This window comes from Lutra lutra, chromosome 7, assembly GCF_902655055.1.
Source record: "Lutra lutra chromosome 7, mLutLut1.2, whole genome shotgun sequence".
In the NCBI taxonomy this organism is placed as follows: Eukaryota; Metazoa; Chordata; class Mammalia; order Carnivora; family Mustelidae; genus Lutra; species Lutra lutra.
This window is the reverse complement of record NC_062284.1, coordinates 53764360-53789966: the sequence shown is the minus strand read 5'-3', so window position 1 is coordinate 53789966 and position 25607 is coordinate 53764360. Positions and strand designations below refer to the sequence as shown.

The following is a 25607-nucleotide window of genomic DNA, read 5'->3' as shown; positions in this document are numbered from 1 at the left end:
ATTTTTATTGAAGTATAATTAACACACAGTGTTATATTAGTTTCAGGTGTACAATATGATTCAAGACTTCTATACATTTACTCAGTGTTCACTAAGATTAGTGTAACATAATCCCCTTCATTTTACCCATCCTCCCATCCAACTCACTCTACCAGCCACCAGTTTGTTCTCTATATTTGAGTCTATTTTTCGTCTTTTTTTTGTTCAGTTGTTTTCTTAAATTTCACATATGGGGAAAATCATAAGGTATTTGTCTTTCTCTGAGTGACTTATTTCACTTAACATTATATTCTCTGGATCCATCCATGACAAGATCTCATTCTTTTCTGATAGCTAAATAATAGTCTGTTGTGTATATGTATGTGCGTGTGCACACACACACACACACCATATCTTTTTAATCCATTCATCTATGGTTGGAGACTCGGATTGCTTGCATATCTTGGCTCTTATACATAATGCTGCAGTAAACATAGGGGTGCATTTATCTCTTTGAATTAGTGTTGTCATATTCTTTGGGTATATACCCAGAAGTGGAATTACTGGATCAAGTGGTAATTCTTTTTAGTCTTCTGAGGAACCTCCACACTGTTTTCCACAGTGGCTACACCAGTTTGCATTTCCATCCACAGCGCACGAAGGTGCCTCCTTGTTGGTGTTGAGAGGCCCCAAGAGAAGTACCACACTGAGTTGTCAGGACACCTGAAATCCTAGAGCAAGCCAGGAGACTATCACTTTGGCCCTTAAGAGGATAAACCGCAGAGGGGTTAGAATTCTGCTAGCATGTGGAAGAAAGCCCAGGACAGACATTGAAATAGACTGAGTTTCCCGGCTGTTTTCTCTGCACAGTTGGAGTGGCAGTAACATCCGATGGGGCCAGGCTTTCCGGCTCCGGCATATCACCACAGGCCACTACCTGGCCCTGACAGAGGACCAAGGCCTTCTACTGCAGGACCGGGCGAAGTCAGACACCAAGTCCACGGCCTTCTCTTTCCGGGCTTCCAAGGTAAGGTGTGAGGAAGTGAAATTTGACCTCATTTCAGAAGTGAAATCTCTGAACCCTCCAGGCAGAACTGTGACGCATGGACTGGAACAAGATGGGATTGGAAACTAGATTTATGATAAACACTTTATTCTTCTATCTTTTAAATCGAGTTTATAGGGAAATGTGGACCTTGGAGGAGAGCTTAAATCTTAAGAGAGACTTCAAAGAAGAGCGGAAGGCCCCAGAAAGTACAAGGATCATAGAAATGGGTTGTGTAGAGATTAATGAAAGATGATGCTGTTGCTTAATATATTCTGCATAGCTTTTAATACCTTAAAGCCTATGCTTCAGTCCTATAAAACAATGATAACATAGAGGCATGAGTTTCAGTGCTACATGGGTTTAAATCAAGCAAGCAATTTCTTTCAGAAAGATGTAGAGAAGGCATCATTCTGAACATGTCATCCTCTAGTGATTTGTATTACACAAAGTCACCAATACCTTCCTCTCCACTCCCTACTGGTCTCTTCCTTCCATTTCCCTTAGCTCTCACCCATCCATCTCCAGCCGTCATTCAGAGCAGACCATGGGCTAGTTAGGTTAATCATAAACAAGTAGCTTTACCTTTTGATGTGTATAGAGACAACGGTTTCTTAAAGCTCCTACCTTTAACATCCAGTCAGGCTTTAACTCTGCATCACGCCAAGCCGGATCTAGTTGGATGGTCCGCATTGCATGCTGAGCTGACTTCTGACAGAGTCGGATGCTCTGTCACTTTATGATTGTTCTGGAAAGATCACCCAAGCGTAGGAAAGTCTGTGCGCAGATGCAGGCCCAGTTATCGGGGAGTCTCTGCCTCCTAACAGGACAGTTCGACATCTCCTTTGGGGGCTTCATCTCTAGTTTCATTCTTCTTTGCTCTTTTCCAGAAATAGATCTTTCTTTGTGTTCTCAACATGATTTCAGGCAAGGGTTATTGATTATTCCATTCGTGTGGGCCTCGGTGTGGAGCTGACGGCTGAATTTTCTGTGGGGCAGCTCTGCTTCCTATCCAATCAGAGGAGGACAGTCCTCCAGTATTGCCCTTTTTTGAAGCAGGGCCCTCAGATTCCTTTCTTTTCCTTCTTTTTATGGTCCCAGAGTTTTTCCTGGTAGAGAATCTCTGGCATATAAGTCCTCCACCCCGGATGGCTACATATCAGAGTTAAGCTATTTCCACACCTATATTTGAGACATTAAAATATATGAACTTCCTACCCTAAATTCTTTTCAAATATCGCCTCCCCTCTGCTTCTCTTTAAAAGGTTTACTGACTCCTTGACTTCATTCTGGTTTTTTGAGCACATCTCCTTTATGTTCCCTTCACTTTTGTTTTTTAAGATTCCCAGAAAAAAGAAAGATTTTTAAATACAAACATGTATCTGTGTAGTAAAACATTTTGGCCTCCACGAAGTGGTTTACTGCAGTGTTATGTGGGGAAAAAAATCAGTGAAACAAAGTAACAAAAAAGTCTGAAGAACAGAGACAAGCGAGATCGCATTCTTCCCTAAAAGACAACCTGGACATAGGGTGCTGGGGGTGACAGCAAGTGTGGGAGGGTAAAAAGAGATGAGAAAAAAAAAGAAAAGAAAAGAAAAGAAATGATTTCTTATGGCTAATGACCAAGTAAATGCCTTTCTAAGAATGCCGGCTTGGCTTTTTCTTTCTTTGAGTGCTCCCCACAGCCCACTCTGGGTCTGCTGCCCTGGGATGGATCCAGTGACCTTGCAGTCTTTCCTAATTCAAAAAGGGGCTTCTCTGATTACAGCAGGCACTCAGATGGCCTACCAGGTAGCGGGCAGGATCCTGTTCCAAAGGGACTCTTCCATTCCATTCTTTTCTTGGCTCAGCCTTGTGGAGGATGGCTTAGTGCTCATGGTCTCTGGGGAAAGCCAGAAAAACTCAGAGCACCATGGAGAGTACTTCCACTTGGCACCGCTTCTGGCCTGTGAGCATACTTACCCTCCAAAGGCCCATTGCTTATCTCCCCAAGTCCCTTCATCTCCGTGCACATGGAGGCAAGCAGCCGATGGCTGAAAGTCATCGAGGTACCATGGGGACAGCCAACATAGCAGAGCTGGATGTAAAAGTCACCCATGAGGCACATTGTCCTCTGCACTTGGCAATGATGTTACATTTCACTAGAATCACTACGTTAGAGGTTTGACATAACTCCCAGGGCCGCAGTATTCGGCCCAGCTATGTTCATTTCAGTGTGGAAGGAACTGATATTAAAATGACCTAGGCTCCATGGCAGGCCAAGAGATGGCTGGGTTTCCCGCAGGAAATTGGGGCTTCCTTAGGACATTGTGTGGGCAGAGCATCTGGCATCTTAGAACGTGAAGCTACACTGAACGCAAGAATGTATGGAGAACACATTGCTCTGCCACACATAGCCCAAAGAGCTCTTGGGAGAAGAATGCTAGAAATTCCTTGAGAGCTCTGGGACTCCAGATTCCTCCCTAGTAAATGTATGTTTACCTTGCTAGGAGCAGGCTCTCCATAAATGCAGACTCCAGTGTGCCTGCCCTCACCGGGGAGTAGTGAGGTAGGTTCCCCAGCAGAAGGAGACTCTTGGCTCTGCTTTTCCACAGCAGGAGGGCGTTGAGTCATCTGGCCAGCTCTTGTCTGTTACAGGTGTTACAGGATGGAGCAGATGGCAGAGAGTAGTCAGTGGTACCATTTCAGGATCCAGGTGGCAGTGCAGGGGTTGGGGGAACTCAGTGGGGAGGCTGAGAGGTGGAGATAGTGTGTCTTTTATGCCTTTGTGATTGGCGCTGGTGGGGGGGATGGTATTCATCTTATTCTCTCTATATGATGGAGGGACACTCTTAGGGCTCATATATTCAGGACAGCACTGAGTTAGCTGGGATGTGGGTCATCTGGCACTAATGGGCTTCCCACGCCGTGTTCCTGTCTGGCTGCATCAGTCTGTGACAGGCTGCCCTTACGAGGAAGCAGCAGGTACCCTGTGTGAATCTTGTACACATGGATTGGACAGGGGTATGACTAAGCCTTCATGAAAGGGGGTCAGAACTCACCCCTGTGGCAGTCGTGGGCCTGGGCTGACTCAGATGAAATCAAACCAAGGTCTTTGAGCAAGTACGAGAAGCATGTGGAATAATGAGCAGGGAGTGATCTGGGTCAGTTTTTATTTCTTTCCTTCAGCAGGGTCATCCAAAACAAGCTGGAGGTCTGGGATGCCTTGTTGCCTCTGAACTACAGCATCACACCTTATTCCTTTAATCTGAAAGTGGTATTCGATAGAGCGTCGTGGCTTCCCAGTCACCTAGATCTGGCCTTGACTCCCATCTGCTCTCTGTGAGACCTTGAACGCAGCTCTTAATCTGGTCGCCCCTCATTTGAAATCTGTTATAAAATGTTAAATCCAACCTCAGCCTGCCCTTCCATCCTCTCTGTGTCACTTGCTCACGGTTGCCTTGTGCTCTGGCTTACTAAATATTTATCAGCCCTTGAACATATTCTTTTTTCTCATTGCTAAACCTGTGCCTAGAATGCCTTTTACCCCTCCTACACACCTCCACTCACGAACTCCTGCTCATCCTTCCCGACTAGTGTCTGATACCCTTTACAGGAGGAGGGCTCTTGCATGGGCCTCCAGCAGGGCCCTGTCCATGCTTCTGTAACAGCCATCACTCACTGGACCTGGAAACCCTAGATGACAAGGACCACACATGCCCTCCTTTTGGTACCCTGGCACCTGGTATAATGTGTGGAGGGCGATAAGTGTGGAAGTTGCTTAAGGGATGTCGGAATGTGATCATACATTAAAATAGCCTCAAATCCATTTAATTTTAACCCCCATCATCTTCATAGAAGTATCCTATCATCCTGTGTAATCATTTTGGATCCTAATACTTAGCTGCCTATCAGCATTCAAGGAGACAGATTCATTATTTTGAACATCAAAGTTAGATTTCTATGAACTTGACTTCGAATCATTTTCCCATTGTCTTGACATTGCAAGGCCATTCTCCGAGGATTGTCAGATAATGTGATTTAGTATTGCTATGCCAGAGTAAATATTATCTGTTTAGATGTCATGTCTCCCTATCAGCTCCCAGTGTTGAATTCCTTTCAGGGAAGAGTGAATTAGTGATGTTAAATCAAGGCTTATCTCATGTAGCCATTTATTTTTTAGCTATTTCTCATGACTATACCATAAGTCTTGAACGGTCCAGATAGAATCTCAAGGTTTGCTTATTTTATTGCAGTAGGATGTAGAGCTATCATTGTTTGCAATGAGAGGAAATTTTTCCTCAGTGTATAAAAACATTACGTTCAGTTGAGTCAACAATTATCAAATATCTAGTATGTGCTAAACACTTGGTCAAACCCGACTTCCCTGCCTTTCAAAAGCTGTGCACTACTCTCTCTGCTGTGCATGGAAAGCATCTCTGTAGACTGGCCTCACGTGCCCTTTAACCTTAGCAGCTCCTGGCAGCCAGAATCAAGATGGCAGCTGGGCTCATGGGTCATCCCTTAGGAAAACATGGGCTATGTTTGTGCCAGTCCCCTGGCCTGCTCCACTTCCTCCTGGAGTTCTCAGCTGTAGAAAAGTACAGAGGAAAGAGGGGAAAAGGAGAGGACAAAATATCTACCATGATTCAAGCATTTAGAGACAACAGTTTTATTTCATTTCAAATAAACTTTATATAATATTCTTTATTGTTTCATCTTCCAAATTTTTATTTAAATTCTAGTTAGTTAACATACAGTGTAATATTGGGTTCAGGAGTAGACTTTATATTTTGTCACTTATAAATAACACCCAGTGCTCATCACAAGTGTCTCCTTCACATCCATCAGCCATCTAGCCCATTCCCCACACACCTCCCTCCATCAGCCCTCAGTTTGTTCTCTAGTGTTAAGAGCCTCTAAGGTTTGCCTGCCCCTCCCCCTCTCTTTTTTTTTTCCTGCCCTTCCCACACATTCATCTGTTTTGTTTCCTAAATGCCACACGTGAGTGAAATCATATGAAATCATTGTCTTTCTCTGACTGACTTATTTTACTTAGCATGATGCCCTCTGGCTCCATCCTTATCACTGCAAATGGCAAGATTTCATTCTTTTTGGTGGCTGAATAATCTCCCATAATATGTCCATTTGTTGATGGACACTTGGGCTCTTTCTATAGTTTGGCTACTGTAGACATTGCTGCTATAAACATCAGAGTGCATGTGCCCCTTCAAATCTGTATGTTTGTATCCTTTGGGTAAATACCTACTAGTGCAATTGCAAGGTCATAGGGTAGCTCTATTTTTAACTTTCTGAGGAACCTCCATACTATCCTCCAGGGTGGTTGTACCAGCTTGCATTCCCCCAACAATGCAAGAGGATTCCCCTTTCTCTGCATCTTCACCAACACCTGTTGTTTCCTGTGTTGTTAATTTTAGCCATTCTACATTCTACAGTCTACACAGTATTTTTAAAATTTAAATCAATGATTCTCAAGTCATTATTGTTCAAAGTGGACCAAATAGAGAAGACAAGGAAATCCGAGGGCTTTGAAGTAGAGGAAACCTGAGTGAGAATCCTGGCTCCCCATTTGCTGGTCAGCCTTAATGTCTCCCTCTTTTTTTTTTTTTTTCAAAAAATGGGGGTGAAGAAGTATGTCTTGAAGGGTTGTTGTGAGGATTCAGTGAGACAGGAAGATGACCTGGGAATGTGTCTCCTTATCCATGAAATGGCTGTAGCGCTGTCTACCTCATGCTGATGGTGTAGGAAATAAAGGAGAAAGATGGAGAGAAGAGCCCACTGGAGAAGTGCACCTTCCTTCATGTAGATGAGTCTGGTCCCCCAACACACAGTAAACAGCAGGGGGTTTTCCTTGGCCTCCCATCCAGCCAGGATCCTAGCAATGTCTTGCAGTTTGTGACTTCTTTAAGGCCATTCTAAGACCTCCTATTCTAGATTAGAAATTTGGGAAAGGACTGTATTTGTGGGGAAGTGAACCTAAAGGCTGTTTCTCAAGGTTTCTCCAGAGACAGGAAGGTTTCTCTAGGAAGGGACAGGCTAACCAGGCCTTTCTTGATGGCCTACCCCAGCATCCATGAATGGTTCTCATCTTCCCTAAACATTTACCCCTGAAACATTTTTGGGTGCTTTCAGTCTGTTGGAAAGGTACTTTGCTATCCTCTGTGGACACAGGCAGTTTCAATGTGTCAAGTAACAAATTTCATTCTAATTAATAAACATGAATTAGGAGCTTCTCCATTCCAGATATGCTAGGTACTGATGTCATAGCTTAAAAATCACCTGTCTCTGGCCTTGTTTCTTTTCAATCTGTAATTCACACTGCTGCTGGAACAATTATTCTAAGACACAGCCCTGTGTTAGCCCTCTACTTAAAATTCTCTGTGGTTTTCCATTGCCAACACTAGCTTTTCCCAAGAGGTATTCCAAACAATAATTTTATGAATTTTTTTAAAGCAGTTTGGCTGCACTTGCTGCATTATGCAGAGTTCAGAAGGTTTTATTTTCTTTTGTTATTTTGTTTTTCATTATAGGACTCCTAACAATCCATATTCTTCAAGTCCTAATGTTCCCTTTGACTCCTGGAAAAAGATAAAGAACTTGTCCAAAGTCCTCTTTGCCCAGACAAAGTCTGTTAACATTGTGAGTTGGAGAAACTTGTACAAAGTTTAGAGTCCTTGTCGTTCAGGTCCCTTCCTGGACATCAACCACTCTCCTTGCCACACAACACCTGTCTTACCAAAACCAAGTCACCTTCCTTCTTTCCTTTCTCACTTCTCACTCCTAGCCAAGCTCATATCAGGTGTCTGTCTTGTATAAAATCATCCCCAACTTTCAAGCACAATAAGGTCTTCTCTCTCCCAAACTCCAGTTGCCCCTTGAATATAGATCATATCACCTTGCTGTCGTTATTGGTTTGTATGTATGACCCTAAAGTTTCTACGAGCCCAAAGCTATTTTTTCATAAAATAACTGCATATAGTTTCAAACTTTTGGCCTTTTCTTCTTTGTAATAGCCTTAAAACAACTGAAACATTAATACAATTAATCCTTAACTGCACTAATGAAAACCATTCAGAAAATTATGTTCAAATGACAAATGGGCTTTGGAATTCTACTTGATTTTGGATTCTGTTCCATTACTTAGCTACAGGACTTTGAGCAAATTACTAATTTGAGCAAATTACAAATTACTAATTCTGCAAACCTCAGTTTTGTTATCTATAGAGTAAGAGAACTGAAGACAGAAGGACCATTAAAGGGTTGAGAGAACAATACATAGCACTTTGTAGGTCTCTGGTAAATTCACTGATGGTATTGCCATTGTAGAGTATTAAGCAAAATACTTTGCTCATTAGTAGGCACTAGACAAACCCTAGTTGCAGTTCCCTTCCTTTTCCCCCTAGAAATCTTAAATCACTCTGGAGAGCAGCAACTTAATCGTCTAAACCAGATATTTATTTGATGCTTGTGATATGGTCATGACCATTTCATAAATTCTCTGTGGAGACAGGAGACGATGATTACCCTTCAACACCAAGAATCCTATTCCCCCTTAGAATCCGCTAATCATCTAACATAGGGAAGGTCAATGGAGATTAAAAAATAATAATAATTGATGTCCACAGAACAAAAAACAAAAACAGATTATTTACAACCTATTTTAAGCGAAGACAAGCAAATCCAAGTTTTGTCCTTGGAGAGTTTTCAATCTGGTAGGGGACAGGAACCATCCCAGCAAGGGATTCCTATCCCAGAAGACGGTAAAGAGCTTGAGAGAGAAGGAAAGTGCCACAGGATCAGGGGAAATGCAAAGGTGGATCTGGGAAAGGCTTGCTGGATGACATGTAAAGACGCAAAGATGAAATAGGGGATTTCCATGCAGAAAGTGTAGTGTGGGTAAAGGCCCAGAGGAAGGGAACCTTGATATATCAAAGAAACATAGTCCAATTTGGTTAAAGCTTATTGTATATATGAACTTCAGAAATGAAAATTATATCTTCTAGGAATTGGGGAGTTAACGGAAGGGAGTAATTGGATTAGCCCTACCATTTAGAAAGAGTCCATTTCTAGCAATAGAGTAAGTGCTTATGGGGTCATATTTGAGTGAACACAGAGGGGAGCATTAGTGCTCAGAAGTCAAGGTCGCCAACCTGCCATCAGCTGAATCTGGCTTCTCTATCATGGACCACTCTTGTTACCTTAGTGTATCTGTGGTGGTGTTTAGGTTCGGGTTGAGTAGGCTTTAGTATTGGTTTGTCTCCATGTCTTAGTTTCTTTTGCTGTTGCTCCTATTCTTTGAAATTAGAAGTGGCCACTGCAGTGACCATCAGAGAGTTTTGGGAGTGCGTACTGTTTTGTAAAAGCAAAGACACTGAGAGATACCCCATTCTATAAACAGTCATGATCCATTGATTTCAGGCTCAAGAAAAATACATCCTAGCATTTTTCTTCTTCTGGCCAAGTCATATTTAAATAAACAAAATTGGGAAAATAAATGGAGTGTAGTCATTGATAGTTTGGGAGCATGCACTATTTTAACTGTGAGCGCTTGGCAATCAGTATAATTATTCATATTTAACAGTTGCAGTATGTATCTTTTGCTGCATTGTCTGTGGTTTAGAGAACAGGCTGGAGAGAAGAACTTTGGCATATTTTAAGTCCTATTACTGGCCTAAGTATCTTCAGGACTACGGGTATTTCTGGAATGAAAATCAAGTATCCATCGTCCTGTGAAATCAATGCAGTCTTGACCACCCACCTACAAAGAAGTCCTAGTAGATCAAATTCTATTTTCCATTGCCTTTTGTAATAAAACCAAAGATAAGTTCTTTTAGAAATATTCATTTTGAGAAATGTCATATTTAAAAATCCAGCCAGTGTTTCAACATACATTTAAAATAAGAATTTTCTTGTGAAGTATTAACATTGCCCAAGAGGAACCTATAAATGTACACAAAACAATTAATTTTGCTGTTTTGAAGGTTTGAAGGAAATCAGAAATGAAATGGAAAAAAAAGTATTCGAAAGAAAAAAATAGCTTAGCCAAATATATATGTTTATTAAGTAATTGAAAGGCACCTGATTCTCTGTATCAGGAATCCAAAATTAATTGAAGTCTGGCCCGTGCCCTTGATTATCTTTTTTAGTCTGGCACAGGGAAAGAGTCCTATAAACAAGCCCATTTACACTATGATGTACTAAGTGCTCAATGAAGGAATGAGAGTGTGCTGGGGAAGTCCAGCGGGAGAGACTACTCGGCCCTCACAGGGAAGGCAGCATCCGAACAGGGTGTTGAAGGGTGAGTAGGAGTTCAGAGCAGGGGAAAGAACAGTCTCTGGAGCTGGACTTCCTGGTTGAAGTCTTAGCTCTTTGATGACTTCTTGAAGGGACCTCGGGCAAATTGCTCATCCCTCTGTGTCTTCATTTTCTTCTCTGAAAAACTGGGGTCATATTTGCGGTTGCACCCAAAGCTGTTATGAAGAATCAACCCATGTAAGAAACTTAGAACACTGCCTCGCGTGCTCACTTCGGCAGCACATATACTAAAACTGGAACGATACAAGAAGATTAGCATGGCCCCTGTGCAAGGATGACACACAAATTCGTGAAGCGTTCCATATTTTTGTAGGAAAGGAAAAAATGAAAGAAGGTGGAATTGGGAGGGAGACAAACCATAAAAGACTCAATCTCAAAAAACAGACTGAGGGTTGCTGGGGGGAGGGGGGACAGGAGAGGGTGGTGGGGATATGGACATTGGGGAGGATATGTGCTATGATGAGTGCTGTGAAATGTGTAAACCTGGCGATTCACAAACCTGCACCCCGGGGATAAAAATACATTATATGTTTATTTTTAAAAATTAATTAATTAAAAAAAAAAGAACACTGCCTCGTACACAGTAAGAGTTCAGGAGGTGTGCTGCTGCTGTCGCATCATTGGGACGGAGAGTCACATGGTCACAAGCAGAGGGAACAGCATGCTGCATTTTTTTATGCTGTAAAAAATTGAAAATGCGGTCCAGCTAATGGCTTTTACAAGTGAGAAATTTAATGCAAGATGTAGAGAAGGAATGGAAGTAGAGTCAAACCTTTCAGAGGCCCTGGTTGATGAGAAAAGGACAGAGTTACAATGCGCCCTGGGTCGGCCTTCCAGCTCACTCCATCCCAGGTACATCAGTGTGTCCCCAAACGGACACCCCAGATGCACAGTCACTCCTTTTTCCATCCTGGAGAAAAGCTGTTGTGAAACAGTAGCAACTGAAGAATCAAAGCCATTGGCTGCAACACACAGGCGAGGAGGCCGTGAGAGACAGGGACTCCGATGACTGCATTTCGCTTCCCGCACTATGGCCCCTACCTGATCCACGGGTCTGCTCTCTCTGCTGATTTCTATTAAAGACATTTATGTGGTGTTAACAGATACACTTAACACCTCCAGTCAGGGAGTTTCTATCAGATAACCGTTAAAATTACAGAAGATACAACTTACTGAAAATAAGTTAATTGGCCACTAAAGTGTTGATGATTATTAAGGGGGCTGAGTCAGGATGAGAAAACTAGAAAAGGTAACGGAGAACTATATGTGATCAGAACCAAAAAGAGTCCCTACCAGCTGCCTCCTTCCCCCATAGATTTAAGTAATTATTAAAGTGGAATCCATTGATTTTTACAGTTAATGGCAGATAAGGGAAGCAAGTCTTTCTGAAATCCTGGCTCGGACAGGCACATCATGAAGATTTGGGTAGTGGGTTCCGGGGCTTACAAATTCTGCACAGGTGATTTGTTCTCTATATTGCATTTCTATTTAATCAGATGTGCCCATGTTTGTTTCATTTTCTGTGAAATAGGAAATCAAGGAGAAATTGGATTCTAGTCACAAGCGAGATATAGAAGGCATGGGCGTTCCAGAAATCAAGTATGGAGATTCCGTCTGCTTTGTGCAGCATATAGCCAGTGGTCTGTGGGTGACCTACAAAGCACAAGATGCCAAGACCTCCCGCCTTGGACCTCTGAAAAGAAAGGTGGGGTCAGAGAGGCTGTCTGTAATTGTTTTACCCCGAAATAGGAGCAGCTAGGCAGGAAAAGTGATTATGAGAATAAGGTGAACATGTTGTATGTTTACTTCTTACTATTTTTGCTATTCTGAAAAGTTATCTTGTGACAGGTTTTACTCTTTCATTTGGTTATTTTGACCCCGTTTTCAGTGCAAAAGAAAAGAAACGAAAAAGTTAAATACATGGCAAATCTGAGGAGTGGATAGAATTTGTTCAGTGCACTCAAAAACCTGAAATAATAACTCTTAGTGGTATGCTGTTTGGAGATTATTCACACCATTGCTCTCTTCCTTTAAGTGGATAATTGAGTTACTGTGTGGTTTTCATAATATAGAGACTAAATAGAATTGCTACAAAGAAAATGCAGATTGCATGATAACAAGCCCACAGGAACCAAAGTGCAGAAAGATGAGATATTGTGTGTTGATGCTACATCCACGGAATGGACATGATTTGAGTGGTCCATCCCAGCCAGCTGCCGTGGAAAACTGGCCTGGAGACACACCACATCTTTTTGCCAGAAAGCTCCTGTAATAGTGTTTCTTTTGATAAGACCAGAAAATAGATGCCAGGGGCATGATTTCCCTTGGAAAAACCCTTACAAAACACCGGTTTGGGTAGTCAAGGAACTCTAGAAGAGGGTTCTGGGAGCCATTGTACCCTGTAGCTTGGGTTTAGCAGCCTAATATGGAGGTGATGGAAAGTTCAGAATGCTGATTGTTGTAAGAAAGGAGCATGGGAGCAAACCATAAGGTGACAGCTTGCTTTTGTGTAAGTAAAACATACCCAGGAAAGTATCCAGAAATGGGAAATCATGAAGAGGAAAGGGAAAATAAATAACAACTACGCTGACTAAATTATAGCCCATTCCCTTCCTCTACAAACAGTTATCAAAGCTGGATAAAATACAAAAACAAAAAGAAAGAAGGAAAAACCAAAACCACTTGATGGCTTCAACAACCAGGGTATGCCTCTAGGACAGAAGTACTAGACCCCAGACAGAAGGCGAGTGCACTAAGTGAGGCACACCTTGGTCTCTACCTGCTGCTCAGCATATTGGCAGAGTTGCAGCACCAAGGAATGGGGTCTTGTGATAGCTTCACTGAGCTGGAGAGACAGGTGAGAGATAAGGTTAGCCAGGGTTTGTGGGACTTATGGGGCCACGGTTCTAGAGTGGAGGGAACTGTAGAAACATGAACCTGAAATTCTATATGCAGTTTCCCCTTAAGCTGACCGGGGGTGGGCTTTGAAGCCAAGATAGCAAACAGAAAGCACACAGCACTTCTCTAATGGAGAAGAGCAAAGTGGAGATGTCAACAGCATGACAATCCTAGGGATACTAAGATTGGGGTTTAGGGTCCCTCAAGTTCGAACAGCCCTTGAAAATCTAGTAGGCTTTCAGTTAAATCCCAAAAGGGCTCTACCCTAGGAGTATAAACTACCCCTGGAAATAAGGACAACTTGAAGATAGGCTGGTAGGATGGATGGATTTTTGGCATCCATCAGAAGAAAATTAAATCCTCTGTAGAGTACAATGGTATCATCTAGAGTCTCCACAATATTCCATACCTACTAAGATAATGATGGCATTTAAAGAGGTGGAATTTGTGGATCTCGGCTCTCCTCTTGGGAGGAGGCACACTAAAATGACCCTGTTGACGAGGAGAAGTCCCACCTCGTGTTGCTGACTTCTGCCTGTCCCTGCCTTTCTCGAACAGGACTATGGTCTACATATTCCTTTAACTGCGGCCGTGTGCATGTGAATCTGGAAGGTCCTTTCAGAAACTCTCTAAATGATGTCATGATGTTCAGCCCCTGACAGGGCTGCCCTGCTCTATTTTGTGAGGAGCAGGTTAAGTTTCTTTCTAAAAATACAAAGGATGTTCAAATCTGTTTTAAGCATTTTATAAAACAAAACAGGGACCTAGAAAAACCAATGGAAAATAGACACCATGAAAAACCTAATGGTAACGCCCTTTAAAGGAAGCGCTCTCTTTGCCATTCCCGCCCCAGGCTTCTGCGGTCTTCTCTTGAATTATGGGAATCCTCCAAGAGAAAAAGTGGGCTGAGGTGATCAGTAGGGCCCATAATAACAGTGTCCTAACAGCTGCATTCCCCCTACTTCTCATTACTTTCCTGTTTGGCTGGCTGGTTTGAATGTGTTATCTGAACAAGCAAAAATGTCAGGATTTTGGTCTTTAGGGGCCCAAATACTGGGACTGGGGCCAGAACGAACCTCATGGCAATGCGTTGCCAAATCTCAGTGCACCCTTGTTAAACAGTTGCTGGGCAGTTCTCACTGCCCACAGTGGTTCTGAAACAGTTGGTGAATCCAGTACTAGGGGTATCCTTGGCTAACCCTTATGCTACAGTATGCAAATGGGGTGCAAGGTCATTGTCAAAACTGAATATAAACTTTGGCAAGCCAGTGTTCTACTTCGTATGTGAACTCATTATGTTAGGACACAATTTCAGAAGAATAAATAATCAGAGATTTTTACACGGAAAGGAAAAGAAGTTTCTTTGAGCTAAGAACAAGAGAGACTGGAACCCCTTTTCCTAAAGATATTTGCTGAAACCTGGTTTTATGTAATTGACCCCACCCCAGACCCTGGCACCTACAAATGGTCTCTCTTCCCTTAACTCACCTCAAGAGGAACCATGTCAGGAACTTGAACGAGGGTTTAAGTCTGACTTGAACCAGCCTCAAACCACCCTAGATAGTATATGCATACACTTGACCCTTTCAAGGGAAGAAACCCACTGACCTCCATATTCAAAGCTGGTAACCGTGCCCAAAAATTTTACCTTGATGTCACTGGTGATAAATACATATACTTAGCTTTTAGATAAATGATTTGAGATCAGTAATATACAGCCCCTTATAAGAAATATTCACTGAGTACTTCCTAGATTCTGGGAAACATGGTAAGTGATTGATATGTAGATCATTTAATCCTCAAAATGACTCTAGAAGTCCATTTGGTGGTGAATTTGAAGCAAAGAGAAGTTAAGCAACTTGCTTGACATCACACAGCTAGAATGTAAGAAAGTAGGACTAGAATCCACATCAGCTACTATCAGAGTCTGTGCCTTCAAATGCCCTTCTCAGCCTCCATCAGAAGACTTGCTTCCCCAGTTTTATGTTCAATAGTAGCTGTCCTTCAGGAGAGGAACCCAAGCCCAGTCCCAGTAGAGCATTTTTCTTTATCTTGCTTTTCTTGCTCAATTTATCTCTGGAGGAAAAGGCTCTGAACAAAGTGACTTTCTTCCATTTCCAAGGGTAAAGTTTTGAGTTCATTTCAAGAGAAAAATCTATTACAAAATATGTTTGCACCTTTTCAAATGGGCCGTCTAAGCCTAAGGAATTTACTGTAACTCATACCACAGTAGCACATAAAATTTTACTTTCATCAAAACACTGTCTCAGGAATGATTCATAGGTCAGTAATGGGGAGTGCGGGCAGAATAACTCCGTTAATGGCCCGTTTTCAAGGGGGCACGGGGGAACTTGGCTGGGGAGAAGGAATACAAGGGATGGGGGTAATCTGGCAAGAAATGGCGACTGTCCAGCTATGAAGTAGCGTGTAACCGGACGTGGTGTCCTTGGCTCTGTGGGTAGGTCATACTCCACCAAGAAGGCCACATGGATGACGGGTTAACACTGCAGAGATGCCAGCGTGAGGAGTCGCAGGCTGCTCGAATCATCCGGAACACAACAGCCTTATTCAGCCAGTTTGTAAGGTACAGAAGCTCCTTCCTTTCTTCTGTTAGTTTCTACTCTGGGAAAATCCAATCCTACCTCCCCATCCCCTTTTGATACTACAAGTTTTCAGGAAATTATTAAACATCAGCAAAGAGTTTTACCATAGAGAGCTTGGGACTAAATAGTCTTTCTCAGGAGATGACCTCCTAGCTTTACCCTTGGCCCCACACATGCTTCTGCCCCCACTGGTCACTCGGGTTGGCGTCAGGAATACCCAGGGTCTCCTGCCGAATATTAAGTGATGAGTGCCTGGAGCACTGCAGGTCCCTTTTGGATTCATATGTGAAGAGGGAAAAATGGATCCACACCCTTTGTGCTGTTTTGCCCTATTTAGAAAAGCTTTCTCCATCATTCAGAATCGTTGCTATGGTTTTGATCCAAGTGGATTTGCATTGAAAGCCTTGGGGGTTACCCACCTGTGGCTGGGACTTAAATGGGAACAGTAACTGAGGTGCCTGCGTGGGTCATAATCCCCTCAATGCCTAAACGGTGCTGCCAGAGCAGAACGCTGTGGACTGTGTTCACCAATTACCGGGAGAAATGGATTCTATTGTAAACAGTGCAGTGTTCCAAGTCATCCTTCTTTTGTAGGAAAAGAGCTCTAATGCCGAGGGGCCTTAAATTGCGTGCGTGAATTTGCATGAAATGAGAACAATTTTGTTTACCTTGACTTTTCCAGTTGGAATACCACGATCCAAGTAATGTGTGTTAGGATATAGGCTAAGCTGCAGTTGCAGTTCAAGATACATTTATTTCTCATCTAAGTAAGAATATAGGGTAGCCCAGGTTGGGCGACTGAGGCTCAGGGTCCTTTTATCTTGCTGGTTTCTTAAAGTGTACTGGACTAGCACAGTAGCATCACCTGAGAATGTGTATTTTTTTTTTTTTTTTTTTTTTGGTCAGAGAGAGAGGGAGAGAGAGCAAGCACAGGCAGACAGAATGGCAGGCAGAGGCAGAGGGAGAAGCAGACTCCCCACCAAGCAAGGAGCCTGATGTGGGACTCGATCCCAGGACGCTGGGATCATGACCTGAGCCGAAGGCAGCTGCTTAACCAACTGAGCCACCCAGGCGTCCCGAGAATGTGTATTTTTAACACGTTCTCGGGTGTCACCGAATCAGACACCTGGAAGGTGATACCCCAGGAAATCGTGTTTTGATAGGCCCTCCAGCTGATGTTGAAGCATGCTGAAGTTGACAAACCTTTGCCCTGGAGGAGGGTTTTTTTTTTTCTTTTTTAAGGTTTTATTTATTTATTTTGACAGAGAGCATAAGTAGACAGAGCAGCTGGCAGAGGGAGAAGGGAGAAGCAGGCTTTCTGCTGAATGGAGAGCCCAACATGGGACTCGATCCCAGGACTCTGGGATCATGACCCGAGCCAAAGGCAGTGGCTTAACCGACTGAGCCACCCAGGCGCCCCTGGAGGAGGGGTCTTACCCTTGGCCACACGTGAGATTCGTCTGGAGAGTTTTGTGGTTTTTTTTTTAAGATTTTATTTATTTATTTGACAGAGATCACAGGTAGGCAGAGAAAGAGAGAGGAAGGGAAGCAGGCTCCCTGCTGAGCAGAGAGCCCGATGTGGGGCTCGATCCCTGGACTCTGGGATCATGACCTGAGCCGAAGGAAGAGGCTTTAATCTGCTGAGCCACCCAGGCGCCCCATGGAGAGTTTTTAATACCCTGATGCCTGGGTGGCATCTCATACTGATTGCATTAGAATTTCTGTGGTGGGCCAGCTGGGTGGCTCAGTTGGTTAAGCATCCAACTCTTGATTTCGGCTCAGGTCATGACCTCAGAGTCCTGAGATTTGAGCTCAGCCTGGAGTCTGCTTGAGATTCTTTCCCTCTGCCCCTCCCCCCGGCTTGCTTGCTCTCTCTCTCTCTGAAATAAGTAAATGAATCTTTTAAAAAATACAAATAGTTAAAAACAGATCTCTAGAATTTCTGTGATGGGATTCAAACACCAGCTTTTGATTCAAGCTCCCCAGTTGTGTGTTCTAGAATTGAAGATTCTAATATTCAACACCACTGAGACCAACTATCCTGGTATATTTTCCTCATGTACATGATCAAAAATAACGTGCTAGCATCATTTCTCAGATCTGTACTGCGAGAAAAAAAGGGAGTGGGGTGGGGTGAGGAAATTGGGAGTGGTGGAGGATAAGTGATTTCTTTTGTTTAAAAATATGACCTAGAAGTAGATTGCTTTTCTTGTACTCAACTAATTAAAATCAGTCAGATAACCACACCTAACTGCAGGGAGATTGAGAAATATAATGTCTGGTTGGTAGGCTGTGTTCCCAGTACCACTCAGGCATCCCATTACCAAAATAGAGAAGGGAAAGTAGACAACGAGGTATTCCTACCATTCCAATGGAACTGGGGCCTACGCATCAGCCATTGCACTATCACTGGTTTCCTGTGATCCCCAAACAGTGCTTCCTCCTTTCTATGCCCCATCATGTCCAGACCTCCTCCCCTTCTTCAGAGGAAGGATATTAGAATGAATAGCTTGGTACAGGAATTAAAAGATGGCTGTGTGCAAAAATGAGCTTTTCATGTAGTCTTGACTATATCCGGAACCATCATCCTAGAGGTTGAATGGCTTTATTTTTTTATTTGGTTCTCAGTTCTCTGAAACACTGCCCTTGTGCCTGTCTTAAAAGTCAGAGGCCCCTGCCTCATACCTATATAAAAATTAATTCAAAATGGATCAAAGACCTAATTATAAGACCCAAAACTATAAAAACTTGGGAAGAAAACATAGGCTTGAATTTTTATGACCTTGAATTAGGCAATGGTTTATTCAATATGACACCAGAAACAGAAGCAACAAAAGAATATATATAAACTGGACTTGATCAAATTAAAAAGTTTTTTGCTGCAAAGGACACCATCAAGAAAGTGAAAAAAACAACCTAGGTGATGGGAAAGAATATTTCAAATCATGTATCTGACAAGAGACTTGTATCTAGAATAAAGAACTCTTACAGCTCAACCCTAAAAAGACAAATGGACCAATTTACAAAATGGGCAAAGATCTGAATAGACATTTCTCCAAAGAAAATACTCAAATGGTCAATAAGCATATGAAAAGATGGTCAATGCTATTGGCCATGAAGAAAAATGCAAATCAAAACCACAGTGAGAGAACTTTACTCCCACAGGGATGACTGTAATTAAAGAGACTTAATACGAAGTGTGAGACAGGATGTGGAGAAGTTGGAACCTTCATATTCTGTTGGTGGGAATGTAAAATGTTGGCAGCCATGTTGGAATACCATCTGGAAATTCCTCAAAAAGTTAAACATATGACCAAACTGTCCTACTCCTAGGTTATATACCTAAGAGATATGAAATATGTCTACTCAAAAACTGGTACACAGATGTTCCAAACAGCATTATTCATAATAACCAAAAAGTGATAACAACCCAAATGACCAATGATGGATGGATAAACAAAATGTGCCGTTTTCGCACAATAGAATATTACTTATCCATAAAAAGGGATGAAGTACTGATACAGGCTGTTCATGGTAGGATTCTACTTATATGAAATATCCAGAATAGGCATTTCCATAGAGACAGAAAGTAGATCAGTGGTTGGCCCAGAGGGGTCAGGGCCGGTGACTGCTAATGGGTATGGGATTTGGACGGAAGCTGATGAAAAAAGTTCTAAAATTGATTGAGGCAATGGTTGCCAAACTATAAATATACTAAAAACCATTAAACCACTGAATTGTACCCTTTAAATAGATGATTGTGTAATATGTGAATTATATTTTAATAAAGCTATTACTTTAAAAAGTCAGTGGGAGTTACATACCTGACAGTGGGAAAATTATTTTTAAACAGCTTTATTGGATTATAATTTACATATCATAAAATCTATCCTTTTAAGTGTGCAACTCAGTGAATTTTAATAACTTTACTGAGCTATGCAACTATCTCCATAATTTGCTTTTCAAGCATTTCTATCACCTCAAAAAGATCCCTTATGCCTATTATAGTATATGTAATTTCCCGCCCCCAGCATTAGACAACCAATCATCTAGCTTTGGTCTCTCTCAATTTAATACCTTTATAAGTTGATTTATACATTATATTGTCTTTTGATCCTGGCCTTTTCCCTTAGTATTACATTTCTTGAGGTTCATCCCTATTGTACTGCAATAGGTTTCTGTTGCTTTTTATTGCTGAAGAATGTTCCTTTGTATGTATATCTCATATACACATACATATATAAGTGTGTATATATATATATACACATATATATATGATTGTGTATATGACTGTGTATATGTGAGTGTGTATACCCACGTGTGTATATAGAGAGATCTAGAGAGAGAGAGAGACAGACAGGTATAGGTGTACCTCACATTCTGTTTGTCAGTTGAAAATCAGTGGGTTTTTTCTGTTTTTGTTTATTATCAGTATTGGTTCCATGGATATTTGTGTAAAAGTCTTTGGATATGTTTTTTCACTTCTCTTGGGTAAATACCAGGAAGTGGAATTGCAAAGTCATATGTAATTTGTTTAACATTTATATGTATTTTTTTAAAAAAGGATTTTATTTGAGAGAGAGTGAGTGAGAGAAAAAGCATAAATTGGGGGAGGGGTAGAGGCAAAGGGAGAAGCAGACTCTCCGCTGAGTGGGGAGCCCAATGTAGGGCTCAGTCCTAGGACCCCAGGATCATGACCTGAGCCAAATGCAGACACTTAACCAACTGAGCCACCCAGGTGCCCCAACATGTTTATATTTTTATGATAAAATATACAGAGCATAGCATTTACCATTTCAACCAGTTTTAAGTGCACCATTTGTGATATTAACCAAATTCAGATTTTTATACAATCATCACCACTGTCCATCCCCAGAACTTCTACAGCATTGCAAACAGAAATTTATACCCATTAAACAATAACTCTGCCTTCTTCCCCCCTCTCCACCAGGCCCTGGTAAACAGTATTCAACCTTTCTATGAATTTCACTAATTTCACTAGAATCATACAAAATTTGTCATTTTGTGCCTTTCTTATTTCACTTAACAAAGTCCACTGGATATTTGGGTATGTCTAATTTTTTTAGGAAACTGGAAGCCCTCTTTCCAAAGCAGATACGCCATTTTATGTTCCACTCAGATATACAAAGTTCCAATTTCTCCACACCCATATTGTCTGTTTTTGATTGTAGACATTCTAGTGGCTTATGAAGTGGTATGCTGTTATGATTTTAATTCGCATTTCCAAAATGACTAATGATTTTGAATGTCTTTTCATGTACTTATTAGCTATTCATATATCTTCCTTAGGAAAATGTAATCAAGGCTTTGCCTATTTTTTTTTGGTTGGGTGGTTTGTCTTCACACTGACATTTGACAATTCTTTGTATCTTCTGGTTGCAAGTTTTCTATTGCTTCGTGATTTGAAGATATTTTCTCGTAGTCTGTGGCTTTTTTTCTCCTTTTCTTAATGATGTCTTTGAAGCACAAACATTTTAATATTGGTGAAGTCCAATTTAGCATAACTTTTGTTTCTGGATTGTGCTTTTGAGTGTCCTAAGAGCTCTTGCCCAACCCAGAGTCGCCAGGACTTTCTCCTGCGTTTCTTCTGAAAGTTTTGTAATTTAAGCTCTTACATTAGCTCTGTGATCCATGTTGAATCTGTTTTTGGGTAGGGCCTGGGGTAAGAATTGAAATTCTTATTTTTTTTCTTTTAAAGTAAATCATTTTGATACCTCATTGTCCCTGCCTGATTCTTGGAAAGGCTCTTTCCTCCATCACATTGCCTTGGCACCTTTGTCAAAAGCCAAGTGACCATAAATTTAAAACAACACTGTCCTGATGAACATAGCTTTGTAGTAAGTATTGAAATCCAATAGAATCCTCTAGTTTTATACTTTTTTTTCAAAATTATTTTGGCTTTTCTGGGTCTTTTGAATTCCCATATAAATTTTAGGGTGAATTTGTCAATTTTTGCTTGCCAGGATATTGATAGGAAATGCATTGAAACTTTAGATCAATTTGGTGGGAGAACTTTTATCTTAATTGTACTGAATCTTCTAATTCGTGAATATAGAATGTCTCTCCCTTTATCTTTTCTTCTTGAAATCCTTTCAGCAAGATATTATAGCTTTCAGTGTTTAAGTCTTAGGTGTCATCTATAAAATTTATCCCTAAGTATTTTTGATGCTACTACAGATGGAATTGTTCTCTTAATTTATTTTCAAATTGTTCACTGCATACATAATATGGGAGGAACAGAAATTGAGTTTTTTAAATATCAATCATGCGTCCTGTGACTTATTTGGAAAGTTTATTCTAGTGGATTTTTTTTTTTTTTTTTTTTTTTTTTTTGGTGTGCATTCTTTATCTACAAACAGGATCATGTCATCTGTTAATAAAGTTCTGGTTTTTTCCTTTACAATATGGATGCCCTTTCTTTCCTGCTCCTCGCCGCCCTTGATTGCAATGGCTAGAAATCCATTACAATGTGAAATAAAAGTGGAAAAAACATATATCCTTTTCTTCTCCTATCTTAGCAGGAAAACACTCAGTCTTTGTTTATTGAATATGATGTTAATTGTAGGGCTTTTGTAGGTGACTTTTATGGGGTTAAGAAAGTTCTTTTGAGTTCCTGTGTTTGTTAAGAGGTTTCTTTTATCTTGAATGTGTTAGATTTTGGCAAATTCTTTTTCTTTCTCTATTTGGATGATCATATGGTTTTGCCTTTTATAAACTAGTTACATTAGAAGATGTTAACTGAGAATAGGGTGTTTAATCTCTCACTATTAGGCTGAATTGTCTGTTTCTCCCTCGGTTTTCTCAACTTTCGCTTTCATGTATTTTGGTGTCTGTTGTTGGGTGGTTATATGTTCATAACGGATATATCTCCCTGATAAATTGACTTTTTTATAATTAGAAAACATTTCCCTTTTTTTCTCTATGAACATTTTTTATTAAATGAACATATTTTTATTAAAGTCTAATTTGTAGAGCCACTCCAGAGGTCTCACATACAGATCGTGGTTACTGTTGGCAAGGAATAAGTTCTTCACGCCTTTTACTTGCAACCTGTCTGTGTCTTTGAATCTATAAAGTGCTTGTACAGAGGATACATTGAATCTTGTTTTCTAAATATACTCTGACAGTCTTCTCCTTTTATTGTTGTGTGTAATCCATTTATAGATAATGTAATTATTTAAACTGTTGAATTTATGTCTGCCATGTTGCTATCTGATTTTTATATATCTCATGTTCTTTTTGTTTCTCTCTTCCTTATTGCCTTCTTTTGTGTTAGATATTTTCTAGTCTACCATTTTAATTCCTTTGCTGAGTCATTTGGGTTTTTGGGGGTTTTGTTTGTTTTTTACTACTGTCTTGAGTTATATTCTTAGTGGTTGTTCTAGGCAACTTGGTAGGTGTTTAATTTGTGACACTCTACCTCGAATTAAAACTAACTTAACATGTAAAACCAAGCAACTTTGCTCCAGCATTCCATTCTGGCCTTCCTTCTTGAAATAATAATGCTATATATATTACATCCTCCTTTGGTATAAGCCCAGCAGTACAGTTTTACAATTATTTTCTTATCCATTCGTTTTTAATTTTTTTATTATATTTTTAAAGATTTCATTTATTTGACAGAGAAAGACACAGCAAGAGAGGCAATACAAGCAGGGAGAGTGGGAGGGGGAGAGGCAGGCTTCCTGCCTAGCAGGGAGCCCGATGCGGGGCTCGATCCCAGGATACTGGGATCATGACCTTAGCTGAAGGCAGACACTTAACAACTGAGCCACCCAGGTGCCCCATCTGTTTGTTTTTTTAAAAATATAAAAACAAAAAAGAAATGAACATATTTATACCATATTTTATATTTACCTACATAATTACTTTTACTGGTGCTCTTTATTCCTACATATGGATTCTAGTTACTCTCTGGTGTCATTTTCTTTCAATCTGAAGCACTTCCCTCAGTATTTCTTACAAGCTCAGCCTGGTTGCCTAGTATTTCTTACAGGTATTTGATGATGGGCCTGCTTGCGGGTTAGATAACACATTCAGAGTTCACACAGTTTTAGGTCTGTCCTGGATTTCGCTTTCTGCTTGCCCACAACCTCAGATTCAGCCAGAGATAAGTAGATGGCTACATCCCTCTCCAGTTCTTTCCAAGTACGTGTGTGACCTTGCTCAGGGTCTGCCCTACTTTGTTAGAACTTCTTTGATCTAAAGCTAGAGGAGGGCCTAAGGACAGCCTCAGGCTGAAACACCATAGGTTCCTACATCTCTTAGCAAGGCTCATTCTTTTTTTTTTTTTTTTAATTTTTAAGGATTTTATTCATTTATTTGAGAAAGAGAGGGCACAAGCAGAGGGAGCAGCAGGCAGAGAGAGAAGGAGAAGCAGGTTCCTCACTGAGCCGGAAGCCTAATGTGAGGCTCTATACCAGGACCCAGGGGTCATGACTGGAGCTGACCACAGACGCTTAAAACAACTGAGCCACCCAGGTGCTTCACCAAGCCTCATTATTTAAAACAAACAAAACAAAACAAAAAAACCTCAATTTGCTGTATGCCTTTGGTCAATTTCCAGAGTCCTTAAAAAAAATTGTTTGGGATGATTTTGCCCCATTTTATCATCATTTTTGTGAGGGAGAGGATTTCCTGAGTTCCTCAGTCAGATGATCTGGATGTTCCCCTGTCAATTGGGGAAATTCATGGTTCTCTGAGCCACAGGATGTTTTAGAAGAAAGGAGGACTGCTGAAAAATAAACCTGTGCAGCAGGGATGGGAGCTGCAAAAGCCATAGTACTTGAATTTTGCAAGAGCTGGGAAGTGAAAGACTAAAAAAAAAAAATGGTAAGGAGATTCTCCCCTCCTGTCTTTTTTGAGAAACTGACAGAACAATCTGTGTATAATGGAAACCAGAAGGAGGGGGTGGCCTTTTGAGAAAGCAAATTAAAGTTAAATGAATAGGGAAGGAAGAAGAAAGAAAAATGAGGAAGAAAGGTTAAAGTTTTCTTGTGCCGTCTCATCATCATCCTCTGGGCAGTTGCTGGGAGCTGTCCAGTAGGACACATGAACGATGTGAAAGGTGAGGGAGTCTCAGAAATCCTGCTGACGAGTAGATACTATCCTGCTGTCCTGAGTTTAACCTTAGGATGGAAACATTACATAAATAATTGTGTTATGGTAATAGTATGGTAAATATTCAGAATCCCCTGAGATCTTACTTGAATTAAACAAAAGAAGTCCTTGCAAAAATCTGGGAACATAGTGGGGCAGTGGCTGAATCAGAGAGCAGAAAAAAAAAAAAAAAAAAAAAGCTGGGATGATCAAGGTACCATTGTAGTTCATTCTGAATTGAGACACCATCTTGTCCCTAAGCCGGGTGCATCTGGGTCTCCCCCAAGGTTCTGGAGTAGAAGGTGATCACCATGACGCCATTCAGAGGTCGTGTCTGTTTCCCCACTGTCCCTAGTGCCAGGCCTGTGGGTGGGATGTGTTCTGTTTTGAGGGAAGGAGAGATCTGCCTTTAGTCCAGGGGAATACTATCATATTGATGGGTTTCGAAGGGACAAGATGAAGCAATCTAGCAATGAGAACCCACAGAACAAAATTAGACCCAGAAGGACCCTGGCAATAATAAAGGTTGTACCCTTCCTATTTTCTAGGTGGAAAACCAAGCATAGGAGGCTTAGAGACACTCCAAATATCATAGGTTCATGGCAATGACTATAAATTGGGTTTTCTGGCCCCCTGTATAGTTCTCT

At 41.2% G+C, this 25607-nt stretch overlaps 1 protein-coding gene and 1 non-coding gene across 2 annotated transcripts in view; both read left to right on the top strand.

Moving 5' to 3' along the window:
• Positions 1 to 25607, top strand: part of RYR3 (ryanodine receptor 3) — a 517407-nt gene that overhangs the window by 237150 nt on the left and 254650 nt on the right. Inside the window, exons 10-12 of the mRNA XM_047736987.1 lie at positions 850 to 1006; positions 11871 to 12044; positions 15700 to 15821. Of these exons, the coding sequence (XP_047592943.1) occupies positions 850 to 1006; positions 11871 to 12044; positions 15700 to 15821 (453 nt within the window). The remainder of the gene's footprint in view (positions 1 to 849; positions 1007 to 11870; positions 12045 to 15699; positions 15822 to 25607) is intronic.
• Positions 10543 to 10648, top strand: LOC125105754 (U6 spliceosomal RNA). Its single transcript, XR_007129021.1, has one exon. It is a non-coding gene; the product is annotated as a U6 spliceosomal RNA (small nuclear RNA).